Source organism: Pinus tabuliformis, chromosome 4_1 (assembly GCF_031772625.1).
Source record: "Pinus tabuliformis cultivar Carrire ecotype Pingquan chromosome 4_1, CPIR1, whole genome shotgun sequence".
Classification (NCBI taxonomy): domain Eukaryota; kingdom Viridiplantae; phylum Streptophyta; class Pinopsida; order Pinales; family Pinaceae; genus Pinus; species Pinus tabuliformis.
Window position 1 is genome coordinate 631,378,072 of NC_142303.1, and position 20,400 is coordinate 631,398,471.

At 37.0% G+C, this 20,400-nt stretch overlaps 1 protein-coding gene across 2 annotated transcripts; it reads left to right on the top strand.

Annotated features, from left to right (window-relative positions):
- The first annotated feature begins 13,117 nt into the window (after nucleotides 1-13,117).
- LOC149177626 (dioscorin DB3S-like) lies at nucleotides 13,118-17,076 on the top strand. Of its 2 annotated transcripts, none has more exons than XM_089420176.1 (8): nucleotides 13,118-13,443; nucleotides 13,533-13,641; nucleotides 13,930-14,135; nucleotides 14,217-14,317; nucleotides 14,440-14,548; nucleotides 15,999-16,163; nucleotides 16,565-16,615; nucleotides 16,873-17,076. In XM_089420176.1, exons 1-8 carry the CDS (start codon nucleotides 13,378-13,380, stop codon nucleotides 16,930-16,932), a joined length of 867 nt encoding a protein of 288 aa, XP_089276302.1. In that variant the 5' UTR covers nucleotides 13,118-13,377; the 3' UTR covers nucleotides 16,933-17,076. The 2 variants fall into 2 exon arrangements, with proteins under 2 accessions (XP_089276302.1, XP_089276303.1); XM_089420177.1 differs by having other exon boundaries at nucleotides 13,120-13,443; nucleotides 13,542-13,641.
- Nucleotides 17,077-20,400: the final 3,324 nt, after the last annotated feature.

The following is a 20,400-nucleotide window of genomic DNA, read 5'->3' on the forward strand; positions in this document are numbered from 1 at the left end:
AAAATCCTAAACATCCTATAAAGGCATACAAAATCACTTCCCACAACAAAGTTACTTTTCAAAATAATACAAAGAGATAGCTCGTGGCCAAATCCACCACCTCACCCAATTAAGTGATATTTTTATTACTCTTGTGGGACTATAAACTTCAAAATTCAAGCCCCAGACTCTTACAAATAGATATGCTTGTATTTTGGAATATGTCTTAAGGAAATAAAGCCCCCATAACTCCTTAACAGTAGATATGTAATCTTTCTTATAGAAATGTCTAAACTAGGACATTTATCATGCCCTTCCAAGGTCTTCAATCAAGGAAACCTCCAATCCTTATCATCATCAAATTGAGATATAGCATAACTATTACATCCTACATCTAGTCTAGTAAATGATAAAACATCAATAGAATATATTAAAATCCTAAAACAACAACTCAACATAAACAATCTACTTCACAAAACCATACATTTCACATCTATCATAAGTAGCATACCTCAAAGTATACCTCTATATACATAATTCATTCATATGATAAATAATAAATAGTAACCAAGCAAAACTAAACATGATCCATGTCATCATTACAACATGCTCATTAACCTAGCATAATAGTAGTCATGAAACACTAAACAACAATATCATTTCATTACAAAGAAATAGATACACTTATCCAAGTCACTCAAGCTTTGTTGGAAACTTAATGAGGGAGAGAAGATATCCACCCACCCATATGCTCACCTATAGTACAATTTTCTTACAATTGGTTAGCCTCTAGCTAGATCCAATGCCTTAAGTGGAAAAAACACTCAGTGTTAACAAGGTTAATTAAGGGTAGAGAATACGAAGGAAAATATCCTTCATACACAAAAACTAGTATGCTTCCTTTCAACAATTGTGCCAAGGCATGTTAACAAATTACAATGTTACCACAATGGGCCTACACAACAAAAAAATGGGGTACTTCTATAATCAAATATTTCCTCAATACTTGTCATTTCTCAATGCTTTTCATGCTTAGTTCAGACAAACTACTCAGAAATTCTATTGGCCCTTTAACTCAGGTTGAAGACCTCAACATTGGCTTTCTTAACTAATCAGGTAGCTTACAACTCCACACAAAATGCTTTAACACAAAAGGTTTTCTATTAACTTATGTTCAGAGTCATAATTTCAACACCCATGTGGGGTTATGTTTCTCTTCTCACATTTATCTTCGGTCCATGCACACTTTCTATTTCTCTGTTGATGTCACATACAACATTATAACAACAATTCATCTCCTTCTATTTTCAACCACATGCACTGCTCTACATATTCCCCCTTTATCCAACCACACTCTCCTGCCTCCCATGAGAATTTAGGGTCACTTTTCTTACACAACATGGTCAAGTTGAAAGGTTCCAAATGGATGAGTTTCGCATACCTTTGGTGAATTTTTACACCACACTCATTCTTTCTCATAACTACTAGTCGTTGATAGCTTAGTTACCAAGTTGACTTCTAGGAATAAAGTAAATTGACATTTAATTTAGGGCAAGATAAGAAACTTCCCAATTTCTCTTTGTAAATTCCTCTCAGGCATTACAATCTATGTTGCCTACTATCTTCTTCACCTTCTAGCAATATTTAAATAAAATTCATATTACATCACATAAAGTTTTTTGAATCTGTCCATACCAACCATCCCTAGCATTGTAAATATTAATTACAAAAAACAAAACTCGAGGTTTAAATAGTGTTATTGTAAATTATAAGACACTTCATATAATCTAAGATAGTTTTATAGTAAGAGAAATGCATTCATATGATATTTCCATAGGGTAATATATCAATACTAGAGATAACATAGTTTTTAGTTATGCATGCATAAGAAATCATCACCTTATCTTACAATAACACCAAAATTGATTTATCTTAAACCTAGATCTATTAAGCACAGAGAGGGATCAAATTTCTTAAATGCAAATTTTGCTATCATTTTATTCCATGTCACATATTCTTTCATATTAAATGATAAAAAAATACATTTTAAAAAAATTGTTGCCCTCAAGTTTTCGTTTGTTTTCTAGATAGTGTCATGTAGATGTGTAAGTATATAGTTACTTATATGTGTTGTATAGTGCCAACATCTCGAGAACTATAAAGCACCTAGTAGTGCAATCAAATCTAAGTAGAATTTATCTTTTATTTTTAATTATTTCTTAAGGAAAAACATTTATCTTTTTAGTTAATTCATGAACATAAATACGTCTCTCTCTATATATGATGGAGATATTATAGTAGCTCATAAGGTGTTACATAAAAAATAACAATAATAAATATAGTATCAAATAAATTTTAAAAATAATAAAATAATAAATCAATTAAATCTGATATTGTAATTTTATTTTTATTAATAAAATTAAATTATTATTTTTTAACATTTATAATATTCATATCACATTAAAATAGATTTATATAATAATGATTATATTCCTAATTATGATATTTCAAATATATAATTAATAAACATATAAAAATCAATAAATTTAATTAATATATATATAATTAGAAATAAAAATATGTATATAAATAGAGATGTAAAATATATATAATATAAATAGCAATTATAAATTAAAATTCATTTTATTATATAAATTAAAATAATAATTCATATTTCCTTTCTCACTCTCTTAATAATATATGTATATGTGGGCATGTATATCATATTAAAAAATTAAACTAAACAAATATGGTGATTGTGTATACATGTAACTATATGTATTATTAGAGTTTTAAGAAAATTGAAAATAAGAATATTTCTATATATGGAGATGTAAATTTTATATAAATATAAACAATAATATTAAGAACTAAATAGATTCACTTTAACTTCAATTTACCAAGGGTTGAAAGGAATCAAATCTCTTAAGGCACAAATCTTTCCTCAATTTTTTCTATCAAAAAGAGTTTTTCATCGTGAGAGATTTGATCATTCTTCACCCTTGATATGTCTAGAATTAAAAAGGATCTACACTAACTAGGACCAACTTATAAACAAAAATAAATATTTATTATTGTCATTAACATATAGTAAAATTAACCTTCTTTCTTAAAAAAAGAAGAAGTCAAAAACATAAATTTAAATATACTTAAAAACCTAACTCATGTATATTGAAAATTAATTTGTATTTTAAAAAAAAAATTGTTATTATAATATTAACATATGGTAAAAATAAATATTTCTTCTTATTCTTATTTTACTTAAAAATGTGCATTTAAATTTATTTTATAACATATATTATTATTATTGTTAGAAAATTTGAAGTTCATCGATTTAGAAACTCAAGAGCCCAAAGGTTTTCTTTGATATGTAGTTCATCAGTGCCCCAGCTGGCCGAATCACAATGGAGCTTTACATCGATGTGGTGCCAAAGGCAGCCGAGAAGTTATGCATGTTGTGTACTGGCAAGAGGGGCACTAACCACTCTGGTAAGCCCCTGTACTTCAATAGTTCAACATTTTGCGTGTGATCCCAGGTTTCATGTAACAAGGAAATGAATTCACTTGGGGCAACAACACTGATAAGGAGTGCATCTATGACGAGATGTTTCTTAATGAGAACTTTATAAAGAAGCATAATGGTTCGGGCATCCTCTCCATGGCCAGCACTGACCCTAACACTAATGGCTCTTAGTTCTTCATCTATATTGCATAGATCTCATTGTTGGATGGAAAGCATCATGTATATGGGCAAGTTGTAGAGGGCATGGAGGTCATGTGCGAGATCGAGAAATTTGGCTCTGGATCTTAAATAATGCATGGATTTTTGAGGATCATGATGGAAACCATAAATCCTTTATCCACCACCCTATCTCTAAGGGATTTTTAGCTTCGAGATTCTTCCCTTTGTCTAAAGTTCCCTCATTGTGTCATCATCACTACAAATCTATTAAATGGTGAGGAATTTATTTTATAGCATGGTACTTCCATCCTTCAAGGTGATGCCATTGCTTTATATCACAATTCACTTTTTCTTTTCGGTCATCATGAGGTAGCTCTGAGGGGGTACCCTCTGTATATAGGTGAGAGATGCCGACTTTGCCTCTACATTCAACCAAAAGTTACAATCGAATAGGAAAACTTTTCATCTCAATGTGACTGCTATACGAAGGTATGCAGCTTTAGGAAGGGATTTTGCTCGAAGATTATGGTATATCCAATGGCACCTTAATCCTCTTAGTCTCAATAATGAATTGAGGAACTAGAGGTTGGGGTGTACCCTCTTCCCCTCGTCATGATCCTTTAAGGATGCTCTAAAGCCAAGGCTCTTGCATTTGAGTCCCAAAGATCTCTTAGAACCAAGCTTCATTATAAAATAAGCATAAGATATTTTAGAACTAAAGGTGGAAGACCCAGAATCCCATCTTTTCAACTTATACTATGAATGGAATACCATAATTTGTCACTTGAAAGGGCATTATCCATCAACATTCACACTTTGGTAATGGGTGCATCAAACCTGGTACTTGAATACGGATCTATATTTATGTTTGGAGGGCTTCCTTTTGTTTTTTTTAAATCGAGAGGATCATACAGATGTTTTGGTCAAGGACCCTAGTTTTGGGGTTTCCCTGGGCTCTCCTCTCAATAATGGTTTCCATAATTCAATTCTTTTTTTTTTCAGAGAAAAAACCGGCATAGATTTATATTAAGAAAATATAAAAGTCTTCAAATACATATGGCTGTATATTGAGCTGAAGAAAAGCCCCACAAGATTACAGAAATGATATAGATAGTCCGAATCATCCATATCTGAAATAGGATAAACCTATACATCACATCAACAAAGCCCGCTTGTCCTAAAAAAGCCACAGATTATACAAAAACTAGAAGGAACAACCCTTCAATGATTACATAACAGATAACACATAGGAAGAAAAGGAGCAGATCGCTCTGCCTTGAAACAGAGATCCAAAAGGACTGGTACCAACTTGCCGGAGCAGAACAAATAAACCCAAAATCATATAGCAAGGACATTTGGCGAAGAGGCGTTTTGATGAAGAGATTCATGACAAGCCAGGATTCGCTGAAGAATGGCATGAAGGGGTTCCTTTGAACCCTAGAAAATTTGTGCATTTCGCCAGATCCACAAGAACCAACAGGAGATGATAAACAACGACCTCCAAGATGAGGATTGCCTACTCCACCATATAAAAGCATCCTGAACAGAAGAAAAGATGATGTAAGGAAAACCAAAATGTAAGGACAGATCATACCAGATATTAAGGGATGAGGCACATTGAAAGAACATGTGCAGATTTGATTCCGCTTCATTGAGGCACATGGCGCATCTGCTCGGGCCCTGCCATTTCTTCCTTTGAAGGACCTCCCATGTAAGGTTTTTGTTCCAGAATAACAGCCAGGAGAAAATAATCATTTTGAGAGGACATGCAGCCTTCCAGAGACGGGGAGGAAACAGCGGTTGAGGACTCCTTCCAATAACAGAGATCATATCAGCATAAATAAGCTTTACGCTCACAGAGAGATTGGATCTTTTGAGAGCCCAAACCAGAAGATCTTTTGTACCCGATCGAACGATTCCCATGCTACAAAGGCTCGCTTTTACCGAATTCCAGAGAGAGAACATCGAATAGGGCAGATGCAAATCCTCTCCTTCTTTCCAGACCGGGGAGGAACCAGACCATTCTTTTATCAGCTTATCCCATGTGAAGCATCCCTGCCTGTGTAAAAAGAGGACCAACGGCAAAGGAAAAGAGAACTCCCGGGCGCAAGAAATATGATCATAACCAATGAGCATGCAGGAACCCGAGCAGAGATTCCAGCAAAAATACTGCATGAAGACATGATGAACTTTCCTGAGACTCTGCCAAATCGACGATCCACTCCTGATACCAATGGACCGCCTCCTGTACCAATATTCAATACTCTTGCCTCTTAGATATTTTGCCTTAATAATCTTACTCCATGGTCCATCACCAAAAATACCTCGATGGAGAGATTTACAGAGGAGGGCATTTCCAAAAGTGCGCAAATCTAAAAGGCCCCATCCACCAGCACTTTTTGGTTTTGATATAGAAGCCAACTTGACAAGATGAATTTTGTTCTGAAATGCATATCCTCCCCAAAGGAAATTTGCAATCAATCTGTTCATATGGTTTATAGTGCTAGCTGGGAGATAAAAAATATGAGCCCAATAGACTGAAAGTTGAGAGAGGACGGCCTGTACAAGGATGAATCTGCCAGCCAGTGAAAGGAATTTAAACTCCCATCCTGAAATCTTTTTATAAAACCGCTCCAGAAGCCATTGCCAATCCCTTTTTGAGTTTCCTTTTGCCTTTAAGGTGAAACCCAGGTATTTGAAACCTTGCTTAATTGAAAAAGGAGCAATACTCATCAGTTCAGATATCCAGAGAACAATTTCCATATTTGAATCATTGTGAAACAAAGAGGATTTTTCCTTATTGATAACCAGACCTGTAGCTTTCTGAAATTTAGAAAGAATATCATTTATGCATATCCATGAGGCCTTACAAAGCATAGCAAAGATAAGGACATCGTCCACAAAGAGATTATGAGAGAGGGAGACGTCCTTACAAATCTTTACCGGGCGGCATCTCTTTTCTTCAACTGCTTTATTTATCTGCAAACTGAGAGAGTTCATTACCAGAATGAAGAGCAGAGGGGAAAGGGGACATCCCTGTCGGAGTCCCCTCTCCGCTTGGAAGAAAGGCGAAGGAGATCCATTAACAATCACTGAATATCTGACATTCTCAACACAGCACATGACCCAATTGACACTTTGAGACTTCAGTCCAATTTTTGCCAACAGGATTCTTAAAAAACCCCAATCCACACAATCATAAGCTTTTTGTAAGTCAATCTTGAGGATGGCCGCATCCATATTCTTTGACAGCATTGTGAACAGACTTTCCTGAGTCATGGCAACCGCATCCAAGATAAAACGACCCTTTAAGAAGGCATGTTGGTCCCCAGAAATAAAGGAATTTAGAATAGGTTTCATTCTTTCCGCAATGATTTTTGAGGATAATTTGAACATGATGTTGCAAAGCGAAATAGGCCTAAAGTCGTGGAAAGACTCAGACCTGTGCTTTTTTGGAATTAGAGCAATAAAAGTAGAAGAGGTGGCCCAATGTATGCTTCCAGACATCCGAGATGCGTCAACCATCCGCAACAAGTCTGTTTTAAGAAGGTCAAAGAAATGGGAGAAAAATTCGATTGGCCATCCGTCCGGCCCCGGACTTTTATCCTTTTTAAAAGATTTGATAGCACTAAGGAGTTCATCTTCCGAAATTGGCTTAAAGAACTCTTCATTTGCAGCATCATCGAACATTTCCGGAACCAGCTCTATGCCCCACATAGCATCTTGAAAGAGAACCTCCCTTCTTTTATATTGGTTTTGGAAAAAACTCACGGCCTCCATCATGATCTCCTGCTGAGATATGAGGACATTCCCCTTTTCATCTTTTATGCTCCAGATAGAGTTCCTTTCTCTCCTTGCATTTGCGTACTTATGGAAGAATCTCGTATTTATGTCTCCCTCCTTGAGCCAAATGGCTCTGCTCTTGAGACGCCATGTAGCCTCCTCCTTTTGCAAGAGCAATTGTTTCCTTTTCTCCAAAATCCTTATCATGATTTTTAGTTCTATAGAAAGACTGTTGGGATCAGCTGACTGTAATAGGGAGTCCAGTTCCTTTCGAGTATTTTCCAGCTCTTGTTTATCCGACCTCCTTTTTTGATTTTGCCATTTCTTCGTCACGGCCCGCAAATGCTCCATCTTTACACGGAAAGGCATATAAGGCGCCAGTTCAGATTCAAGGAGGCTCTTCCATTTACTGGAGATAATTTCATTAAAGGATGGGTCTGCTAAATGAATCCTGTTGAATTTAAAAGGATAACCAAGTCTGATAGCATTTTCTCGCCATTCTAAGAGTATGGGTCTGTGGTCCGAGGAGTGTTCATTCCCGATGGATAGAACTGGCATTCCCATTTTCCGGATAATGCTAGCATGCATAATGATTCTATCAATTCTCTTTGCAATGTAGGCCTGCCCGGTCCTACTGTTGTCCCATGTTGGCCTCATTTTGTCAGGGGCAATGTCCACCAAATCCCTATTTAGTAATTCCTTCCTTAATCTGTCAGCCATTGGGTCAATTTTCCTGCAATTACCCCAACATTCATCAGAACTGAGAATCAAATTAAAATCACCAGCCATCAACAGAGAATCGATCTCAAGAATTCGGGATTCGAAAAGCCTTTCCCAAAAAGAAAGTCTATTTTTATATGGAGCATAGACATTTAGCAGATTGAGAAAAAAAGCTTGACCCCTGATAGATGCTGTTATTAAAATTCCTGCACTGCATTTATAAGCTTTTGCCCTTATCCATACTGGGTCCCACAATACTACAAGGCCGCCTGACTGACCATTTGCCTCAGTGGCAACCATATACCACTTCGGAAACATTCTCCTGAAATAAGCAATAGACACATAGCTAGGATGCATGGTTTCTTGAATAAAAATGACCTTTGGATGAGCCCTGAAGAAAACATCTTTTAGCGCATTATACTTTGGGGCTGCGCCTAAGCCCCTGATATTCATAGAAACAAGAAAGGTCATTTTGATGATTCGCCAGCCATACATGCTCTAAGAGGTTGAAACTCCAATGATTCGAGAACAGGAACTTCCACTAGTGATAAATTCCTCACACCCTGCTCTGTGACTACAGATCTTCCTCTAAAATGACGACTACCACCTTTGGATTTCTTCCTGACCGTTATATTTTTCGCCGAATTTGGACTTATGTGTGGGTTGGGCGAGCTGATCGGTTTATGTATGGTCAATGGTTCAAGTTCCAGAGATGTCCTATTGAGAAGAAAATCAATGTCGCTATCAAGATTGTTGACAGGGGATTCTGAAAGCGAATTATCCGGGGAGAGCAAGGGACAAGGATCTTTTCCTTGTGTTTGGATTGGATCCTTTCCTTTTGAGGCAGCAGGATGAGATTTAACAGGAGTCGGAGAAGAGGAGGATATCTGAATAGGAAGAGAGCCAACAGCAATATCCCCTTGATTCATAACAGGGGGAGAAGGGACCGGGATATCCTCTCGGGGCTCCGGAATTGGAGCGCATATAGGAGGCGAGGAAATTGTTTCAAACCGACCAAGAGAGTCTTGAAGGGAACAACATGGGTCTGGCTCAGATTGTAGATCATGAATAGGGAAATTATGAACCTTCTTTTGAGCATGGACTAAGGGATTTTGTTTCCCCTGTAGAGAGATCTCCCGAACATTCAAGGAGTCCAGGGAGTGCTCGGAATCAGACTTTCTATCTAGCTTGAAGTTAGATTTTCTGAGTCTTCTGGAGTGCCGATTACTGCAATTTTTAATCAAGTGTCCAGTTTTGTGACACCAGGAACACCTGAAAGGTATGCCCCAAAAGTCAAGTCTTTGATGGATTTTTGAGTTGCCCCATGCAATCTCCAAATGATCGGGATATCCACCTTTGTATGGCTTCTCTATAAGGATCCAAGCAATGCGCTTGTCTTTTTCTCCTCTGCACCAGGGATCTACATACACAAACTTACCAATCGAATTGCCAATTTTTGTGAGAGTTTCTTCTGACCATAGTTCCAACGGCAAGTTCGGTAGTTTCACCCATATCAGACTGTTCGATGGGGTGTTCTTTAATGGGTCAAAACCTATATACCAACGAGAAAGTGCCAGGAAACTTCTTCCAAGAACCCAGGGATTATTTAGAACCATCTCTAAATCAGATACTTTAAGGAAATGGAAAGAGTACCATTCCTTCATGAGTCGAGAGATGATGGGAGTATATCCTAACAGAGGAGACCATTTGTCCGACAACCACTTCCTCATGTCCAAATCATCCATTTCAGGGAATTGCCATTTCCCAACCAGAGCTAAATTCTTCAGACTGTCAATACGATCTGAAAGGGTGGCACCATCCAAAGAAACAGCTTTAGGGGGAGGGACTGTCTTCACAGGATTCTTTGATTTGTTGAAAAACAGAGAAGGAGACCCGTCTTTTCTGGATAATTCCTTTTTAGACCTATGAGACACTTTACAGGCTGGGTTAATTATCATGTCCTCCACCGTAGCTTGCCAGCCTGTAAGGTTAGATACTTTTTCCCGCGCCTCCTCAGCTTGTATGGCGGCCTGAACAAACGCCCTTGTGGCAGATGAGTCAGACTCATCCGTCATCTTAATGGAAGATAGGACACAAACAGTCCAAAAATAGACGTTTTGGAAACTATCACCACAGCACTAGTACAAACAATCCAACCCGTAGATATTTCTGAGCAAAATCCCCAGATGGAGTAATACCTAGAGAATAAGGAATTATATAAAACAAATCAGGAGAGATCCAGTCCGTAGATCCGATCCTGACAAGAGGACGCAACTTGATAAGGACATATTAAGAGCTCCTGCAAGATGTGGATTCGGAAAGCTAGAGATAGAAGACTCCAGAAGGGGAAAATGGAGGCGGATCAACTGACAATCTAGAGAATGCTACTAATGATAAGACAGAACAGGACAAAAACCATTCCTCCAGTCAGAAGACTATAAATGGAAGAGAAAGATTAGGTATACTATGCCATGACGGAGGTACCAACCAATGCTGATAGAGTGAGACTGATGACTTATCCGGGAAATTTTGAAAATTTCAGGTCACCGGGAAGATAGAAAAGGCCTTAAAACTTATCTGGTATTCCGGCAGCCATTTTAAAACTGCTAGTGAACCAAGATGGAAATTGAAGCACTATGCAGAAGGGTAATCTTGGCAGTTGATACAAAATCAAATAGGATGGAAAACACACCACCATTTCCCAATTCTAATGCGGAAATCAGTACAGGGACTGTAAAAAACTATGGAGTGCTTTATCTTAGTAAAAATTGATTTCAGCATTTTTATATCAATACCACTAATTGGCCTATATCGATTCCATAAAATTGTTAAAACAATTTACTATAGACCCTGATTAAGAAAACAGACATCATCTTCGAGTCCCTGATATCAAATGGCAAATGATGAGAAAAGCATACTAACCTTATTGAGCTTTGACCGGAGCGACGGGAGAGAGCGTCCAAATCCGTTCCAGAACGTCCATGCAGAGAAGAAGAGAACCCCAAGGAACTGAGGCCCAATAAGAACCAATTGAGCTTCAAAGGAATAACAAAGACCTCCCTCACAGCGAAAATTTGCAGAGAAACCCAAGGCCGAAAGGCCCCAGATTGAGGAAGGGAAAACACAAGAAAGCGTTTCGTGGGGATATTTATAAGCTCAAGGGGTCACCAGAAAACACCATTCCCGCTTCAGGCGTCCCTGCCCGGAAACTAGAACCGGCAACGTGTCCAGTGGAAAAAAAGAGAGAGCATGCAGAAGCCTACATCTGAACGCAGGGTGGCGAAAACTGTAGGAAACTAAAGCCAGATGTCTGAGGGTGGTGCTTGAGTGATGACACCTGCCTAAAAACAAAAGAAACCAAATAGCTGCATGGGATTTAGTCTCCCGAAAAGATTGTCAGTCTTCTACTTTAACGAGTGGCTAAAACCAGGGAGAGCCTACAGAATACTACATCGAAGACCCAAGGTGGCGAAATCTTGTGAATAAACTAGAAATGCCTTACGAGCCAATCAACTGTAAAAGATTAGGATCTCCCGCCGGATGTCTAGCTTTGACGAGTGTCCAAATCCTGTGAGTGCCTGTCAAGTTCTCTCTGAGAACGCTCGCTCTCCCATGCTCCGGCCGCTCGCTCTCTCGCTCTCCCTTAGCATCTTTCCTTGTTTTTTTCCATAATTCAATTCTTTATCCATGACATCTCTGGCAATTCCAATTTTGGCAAGACTTCCTAATATGCCCATTCATTTGTTAACTTCAAATGTCTTAGCTTCTGTAGGAAACTCTCTAGGTCATTTTATTAAGATAGACACAAACAAGATTGAAAAGGGTATTGTAACATTTGCACATATTTGTGTCATAATAGATCTTCAGAAAGAGCTACATGATAGGATCCTTCTCAATTGGAATGGCATAAGCTTTTTGTAGTTGATGGATTATAAGAACACATGTTTTTGTTGTATGTCGTGTCAACAGCTAGGTCATCTCCATAATGTTTTCCCTTTTTTTCAAGGGCATTATCATCCCCTTGATGCTAAGAAAAAGAATAAAGGATGAAAAGACCCAAAAGGATATAAGAATTATTCATCTCACAAGCAAGATAACATCCAATAACAAAAATACATTATACCCAAATCTAGTCCCTTGGCCTCAACTCAACCCCCTGCGATGCTAACTCATCCCAGAGACTCTGTGACACCTCGTCCTCCTTTTCAATCTCCCCAATCTCATTCAAATCCCTCGAATGGAGAAGAGAGAGATACAACCATGATCCTAATTTCATCAATCAATAGACATAAACGTCTTCACGAATCAAATCACTCTTGTTGTTGATCCTCCCCTGAGTGGAGTGACAAATGATAGTGGTCTCTATTTTTTATGAAATTCCTTTAATTTTACAAGTTTTTGACTCTCTATTTTAAATTAAGTCTCATTTGGTTTCCAAAATCAAAAACATTTTTTTTACTAAATTAATATATATTTCTTCTATTATAATAGAAAAACATCTTACCATACAGATATATATTAATTACATGTTAATATCTCCTTATATTTAATAAAGAAGCCTAAAACACTTCTCATCACAATGATTTATAACAAATTTACACACAAGTAGCAAAATTAGGTATACATCTATACACCACTACATAACTTTAAATTATGCAATTTTGATCATAAAACATGCAAACCTATTTTTCAATTAAAACAAAAATGTTTGGCTCCATATAAGTATTTATGACATCAATGTTTGGCCCCATATAATCCAAGTGGTTCTCCTTTGATAATATTAATAGACAAGTTTTACCCACATTTCCCGCTTCTTTGCCCATTGATTTCGAATTTATCACAATTATAACTGTAATAATCGTTGCCATCCCAATATGAACAGCTAATAAGGTTACGTGTTACAACCTAAGAATTAAATACCTTGATATATGAATTCTGTAAGTCCTAATGGGTTCACTTCTGCACCTCAATATCAAAATCGTTATTATCACGAAGCTCCAGTGGTTATGGTAATGGTGACACATTCAATTTTTTGAGTTAGACATCTGGAAAACCCTAAACCCTCTCTTTCTTTGCACGTGGACAAAACGACGTCGCAACCATGCGCGGTCTCGCTGCTCTGTTTTCCAATGTTGTAACAACGTTCTTCTGTGTGTTGTGTCTGTGCTAATGAAACCAATCTGAAATCAAAAAATCCATGCCCGAAATCTGCAATGAGGCTTCTCTTCTTCATACTATGTGTGAGCTTAATCACCCTTTCCAGTCCCACCTCCCTGCAGGTAATGCAATCTAGTTCTCTGTTGGGTCTTGAATTATTTCCATATTTTACTTCTCATTGGATTCCAGTCCCGAATTCGTCACATCTCAGCTCTTGCAGAGGAAAGAGGATTTCAACTACCTGAAACCGGCTACTGAAGGCGGCCAATACGGAAATGAAGGCAATCAAAAGGGAAATCAGGCACTAACATTGACTGATGGTAAGATTTTCTATGTTCGGCATCTCGCCATTTTGTTGAACTTGTAATTTTCCCACCGGAACTATTCAACCACTAAAATGATACCTTAGAAATTCAACATTTTAAATTTGAATCACATATCTGATACCTTGGAAATTCAACATTTTTAATTAGAATCACAATTCTGATACTTGATTAAGTTGGCCTTTTAATTTTACTTTCCTCCGATCTTAAGGAAATCCTATAGCCAAGGTAGGTCTCATTGAAAATATACATTCATTTGTTTTAATGGTGCGTGTTCAGAACCAGAATGGGATTATGGATGTGGAAGTGATATTGGTCCGAGTGAATGGGGCGAACTATCTCAAGAATGGTCTCTGTGCAGCACAGGAGCTGAACAGTCGCCCATCAAAATCCTCTCCTTTAATGTTGCTAAGAGTGAACAGATGGCTAATATGGAAACAATGCATCATCCAGCACCAGCTACAGTTGTGAATGACGGGAACCTTATCAGGGTTAGTATAAAACTGTTGATCAGCCTCACATGTTTCTTGGGCCTTTGTGAGTTTGGCTTCATGTTGTTGTGATTGTTGCAGTTGAAGTGGAAGGGTGGCTTTGTCTATATTGATGGTATTCTCTATGAACTTCATGAGACTCAGTTTCATACTCCTTCTGAGCATACCATCAATGGAAAAATGTAAGAATGAATGTATTTTTTGATGGACATTTTTTTAAGAACATGTAGGGTTTTTGTTCTCTGCTTTGTGGGGAATAAGAGGTATAAACAGCTAGGGTGTGATTCGTGGTCTTCGAATGCAGATACCCATTGGAGATGCAGATGATGCATAAGAGTAGAAAAAATGGCGGGATGGTTATCCTTTCAATCCTTTTCAAACTGGATGACAAAGAAAATAAGTTTCTAGACCAGGTATGCTCCTAAACATTAAGCATGCTATTTTGGATCTGTGAAAGCTTAGTTCTTTGCCAAATTTGACTTTATGCTTCTTGGGCATGGACTCAATTGCTTGGGAGCTCCATACCGCCGCTTATTCATGCGGACCTTTTCCTTTTTATTTCATACAATGTCACACTTACATTGCAAAGGCTTGCAGGTATATATAGGGCTGCCAAATGGGAAATTGCTTGAATGAAATTAGATATGAATAAAACCACATTGGGGAGGAACTATGGTGATTAATAAAACTACGTTGGAGAGGAAGTATTGTAGTATTGATGGTATATAAGGATATTTTGGGGGGGTTAGATCAAGGCCACTCTGCTCACTTCAGATAGCTGAAAGGAGACTTGTTTGTAAACTCATGAGGTCGCTCAAACCCGTGTATGTTTTGGGTTCAGTTTTTTTCTCTCTCACACTGACACATAGTGAGCAAGGATTTGCTATATGGTGAGCTCTCTGTAGATAATCAGGCTTATCACAGGCAAAAACAGATAAACCAGATGTCTCGAAGTGTTTGGAAATTGGAATCTGGATACTGATGTTAGAAACTAGACGAGCTAGGATTTGAAGCCGGGCAACAGTTTTCTCTACCAGTGAGCTATGCCATTTCAATCTTTTGACTTTTCATGGTGGTGCCCACAATAGTTCCATCTAAACTTGTGAAATCCTGATGCTAGCTCCAACACCATTTCGTTCGGACCTCCTAGTGAAACAGGGACTGACACCTGGCCAGTGGGCTCTACCTTTGGCTCTATGATTCCTACCACCATCACCACCCTATGTTGAAAATTAGACAGGCTAGGAATCAAACCTAGTACCTGGCCCCAGCCAGCAGGGTGCTATTTAACTGAGCTATATACTATTATACTCCTCCACGATGGGCACCACTCTATATGGTAAGCCCTATCACATCCATAACAGATGTCTCCGTGGTTCTAATTTTTGAACCGTAGCTCCAATGTTTCAACAACTACCCAAGATCCTGTCCAAAACACTCTTCTTAAACTCATAACCTCCGGATTGAGGAATGAAAGTGCGAAAAAACGTAGGTTGAAATTTGTTAAGTCTGAATAAAATTTGAAAGAATTTGTCCGATCAGGAAATATTGTTTTATACAGTTAAGGTGCCTCGGTGAACCGGTTTAACCAGATTAGCTGAGAAGTTTAAGTTTCAAAATATGTAAATTAAAGAGGCTTGGCGAACCAGAAAATAATAGCCTTGGTAAGTGACACATAGCTGACTATTTGGGTAGTAAAATATAGCTTTTCTCCAGGTGATAACATTTCTTTCCAAAGTTTATAAGCTGCACTTTAAGCATTATTTGTATTTGGTTAATAACTTTATGTCCAATGGAAAATAACAGCAATACCCTGTTCGTGCTTTTCATATTTTTTCATGCTGTCCTCTGCTATGCAAACAGTTTTGGCCATACATACCATCTTTTGAATGGAATCAAGCAGTGGATATAACAGGTGGAGTGGACCCAAAAGAGCTCGATTTGAATCGAAAACATTTCTATCAGTATAGAGGCTCCCTGACCACGCCTCCATGCACAGAGGGAGTGATATGGATGGTTATGAAGAAGGTAAATTGACCAAACCGTAATCTTGCTAAAGTACCTTTTTGGGTTTTCAGTAGAATGTGCAGTCTCTTACTGTATCCATGATATGCTTGATGGAACAATATATGTTAGTTACTGCGCTATGTATGGTATGAAGATGAACCCCAGATAATATATGGATATCAAAAGGTTTCAAAATATTCACATCACAACATGTATATAATGTTTGATTTCTTATTGGGATATAATCATTATGCATTCAAAAATGAGATATAAAACCCTTGTTGTTGGTTCTATGTTTGAATTTATCTACGCAGACTTGAAGTTGAATCGTCCTGTTTGCAATTGACTAGTTTTCTGCAAATATATGGGCAAGTAACTCTCATAGATTTGGATTTACTGATTCTATCTTCTCATTTTTACAGATACATAAAGTCTCTCCCATGCAAGTGGATATGTTATATGATGCTCTTAAGGTAGAGCACCATTTCAGCTATGTTTCAATTGATCTCTTTCTGTTCACTGGAATGAAGTACCTCTACCTAATAAAGAGTACACTGGAATGAAGTATCTCTACCTAATAAAGAGTATAAATCTCTACTTAATGAAGGAATAGAAGAATTTTATTAACTAAAAACATCTTAATAAAATGGGTTCAACCTATGAATGCATTGCGGTTTTAGTTTTGAAGTCAAACGTACGAGGCTGAGGATGTGTATGTTACCTGTTGCAGCATGAAAATTCTCGACCAACTCAAGCTCTGAATGGAAGAACTGTATACAAGGGGAAATGAGCATAATTCCTTCCGTGTTATGGAGAAAGAGGAAGATCACAGGTTTATACTTGAAATTTGTTTTTCCACATTTCGCACATTACTCCTACTTACAAAGAGGTCACCACCCTCCTGCTCTAGGGTCAGTTAGCCTAACTATGGAGATGTATGTTGAATAACCTCCCCAAAATAACCTAGTTATGATGGTGTATTCAGTCTTGTTTTGTAGTCCAATAGTAGATGTAATAAAATGTATGCATTGTATAAGTGGCAGATTTCTTGTACTCTGTTGTAAAAGAACTTCTATTTCTATTACATAACTCTGCAGTTGAACATCATTCTCTCTTGTTATCTAACTTTGCATTATGTTAGTTTAATTTTTGAGACTTTCTAAGCATGTGATAAACATGAAAGCAGGCTTAAAGTCAAAAGAGTACTATCATATTGAAAATTAAAGTTAGAATAGAGACCCAAGGAATCTTATATATTTTTCAATATCTAGCTCCGAACAATCATTTCATAGTAGAGGTAACAAACTTAGTTTTCAATTTATTTTTTTATAACAAAAACCTAGGATTATGCATTAATTGTGTTAGTATGTGACTTCACGATAATTCACTATTAGTATGTGACTTCACTATACTTCACTCTAAGTCCTTGTGTCTTGGTTAGTTCTGTGGATGTGGTCCTTGTCGGTTAGTTCTGTGGTTGTGGTCCTTGTTGGTTCGTTGGTTAGTTCTGTTGTTGTGGTCCTTGTTGGTTAGTTCTGTGGTTGTGGTCTAATGATTTGGTTAGGTTAGGTGGGGAGATTTTGGTTGGTTCTGTGGTTGTGGTCCAATAGTTAGATGGGGATCTGTCTTCACCGGTTTTGTGTGGTTGTGGTCCAATAGTTAGATGGGGATCTATCTTCACAGGTTTTGTGCACAGGTTTTGTAGCACAGGTTTTGTAGTCCAATCCTGGGCAAAACTATGTACATGAGGGTTTCAGTTGGGAAAAAAGTCCAAAGTCTCTGTTTTCATTAATCTTGTCACGTTGCTGCTTTCTTGGAATCTTTCTTGGAATTAAAATGTGTACCCATTCATAAACATAAACCATGGGTTGGATGCATGACGTCTATTTTGAGCCGTCCTTAATTTACACTACATATTATGTAGGTCCATCAAATTCTCTCAAGAGTCTGACAGTCAAATCTGATAAGAGAACTTATTTTCCGTTCTTGCATAGAATACCTAATTGGAGGAGATGCTTCTGTTATTTTGGAATTTGGTCCACACACGTTTCTACTTCTCTTGTCCAACGACCGACTAGACTCTGACTTTCTTCAACGTTTATACTTCATACATGCGCACTTATAAGTGTGTGAGTAATTCTCTTGCAGCCTGTCATATGCATATTGTTTTCATTGCTCAATCATATTTGTGATACAAAATTTTGTTGGACCCTCTAATATTAACTCAATCCTTTTGGTACCAGGATTGTGCTTTGTAATCAAACTTATCAGATTCAGCCTTGGTTACAAGATTGGCCATGTACTTAAAAATAAAGCTCAGCCATGATAGATCAATTCCTATGTTGCACTTGTTTTGGGGTGACGAGTGAATGACAGGAACAAGCACATGATGGGTCAATTCCTATGTTGCACTTGTTTTGGGGTGATGAGGGAATGACAGGGACAAGGATATGTTCCCAAAAAAATTTCAGGCTGGTGGGTTGGGAATGATATTATATATCTATATATATAGATATAGATATCAAGCTTTTATGTATAAGAAGCTATACTTTATAGTACTTTGTAGAACCTTTACCCTAGCCAATTAGAATCTAGATCAATTTAAAAAGGGGTTGAGTAGATCAATTTAAAAAGGGGTTGATTCAATTAGAATCTAGATCAATTTAAAAAGGGGTTGAGTGGCATTCTATTATTGACCACTAGACATGAAATTTAGCTTAAGAAACTTAACTATAACTACTTTTAGTTTGTAATAAGGTCCATGAAGGATTTATTGTTTGTAACAAGGTCCATGAAGGATTTATCCCATAGCAGTTTTTTTCCCTCATATCTTTTGTTGACAACTATGTTTTTAAATCTAAAAGATAGAAGGCATTCCCTTCTCAATAAGTTTCTTTTTCCCTCATATCTTTTGTTGACAACTATGTTTTTAAATCTAAAAGATAGAAGGCATTCCCTTCTCAATAAGTTTCAAAACTTAATTATAAGTTTTGAAACTTAACTATAACCACTGGCAGTTTGTAATAAAGGTCCATGAAGGATTTATCACAGTCTGTAATAAGGTCGATGAAAGACTTATCACAAAGAACTTATACAAGATTTTTTCCTCGTATCTTTTGTTAATGACAACTATGTTAAACATAAAACTTAAAAGGTTTTTGAAACTTAACTATAACTACTTTCAGTTTGTAATAAGGTCTATGAAGGATTTATACAAAGAAGTTATAGAAGATTTTTTTTCTCATATTTTTTTGTTAATGACAACTATGTTAAAAAATAAAACTTAAAAGGTATTCTCTTCTCAATAGATTTTGCAAACTTTTACAGTTGTGTTAAAAACCATTATAAAATACTTTGGTTTTTCAAAGATATTAAATTCATATTTCACATTAAAAAAGGGATTGAATGGGAATTATTTAAACATTTAGTACCCAATCCAAGTCATTACTATCTGATTGTTTTCACAAGTCATTACTATCTAATTGTTTTCACAATGCTTGAGGTTGGGATGGTTGAAGCACTGAACTTGAATGACTCTTTGAAACCCATATACAATATGCAAATGCTGAGATGATCCAAAAAATGAGAAACAACAGAGCAATAACTACAAAGATTAGCCTTTTAAAATGTTGCATTTTCTGTTTTATTGACATGGAGGGTACTTCTTGTAATTTTACCATTGAAAATATAATATCCAGATCACCAGAAATTCAAATTGACACTCATCATACAGAACCCATGTTTCGTGTTCTAACTTGTACAGGAAAAATAGATTCAACACATTACAAAAATAATGGTGATCATATTGTTCAATAATCAATAATCAATGTCCATGATTGTCAAAATTGAAGTTATATGCTTTCAACACATTACAAAAATAATGGTGATCATATTGTTCAATAATCAATGTCCATGATTATCAAAATTGAAGTTATATGCTTAGATTATCCTGAAATCTTCCCAAAACATACTTGAAATCTGCCAAGAAAATCCTTGAAATCCACCAAAAACTTCCCTAAAATCTATTCAAAATGTCTCAAAAATGTCTCAGAATCCTGTCCAGAACGTCTTGGGGATAGCCATCAAGTCCATGAAGTTCCCAGTTGGGGACATTTCCCAAGAGTCCGCGCAGTTGGGGACCTTTCCCAAGCGTCCCGCAGGGACGCAGGGTATGTGGGTTTTTATGGGGATGGAGATGGAGACGTTTCCCAAGGGTCCCTGCAGTTGGGGACCTTTCCCAAGGGTCTGGACGCAGGGT

Bases quoted from the DNA above. Each gene is read 5' to 3' on its own strand.
- LOC149177626 (XM_089420176.1), top strand. From the start codon at position 13,378: ATGAGGCTTCTCTTCTTCATACTATGTGTGAGCTTAATCACCCTTTCC. The intron at 13,444-13,532 runs GTAATGCAATCT...GTCACATCTCAG, and splicing joins CCAGTCCCACCTCCCTGCAG to CTCTTGCAGAGGAAAGAGGA. The intron at 16,164-16,564 runs GTAAATTGACCA...TCATTTTTACAG, and splicing joins TATGGATGGTTATGAAGAAG to ATACATAAAGTCTCTCCCAT.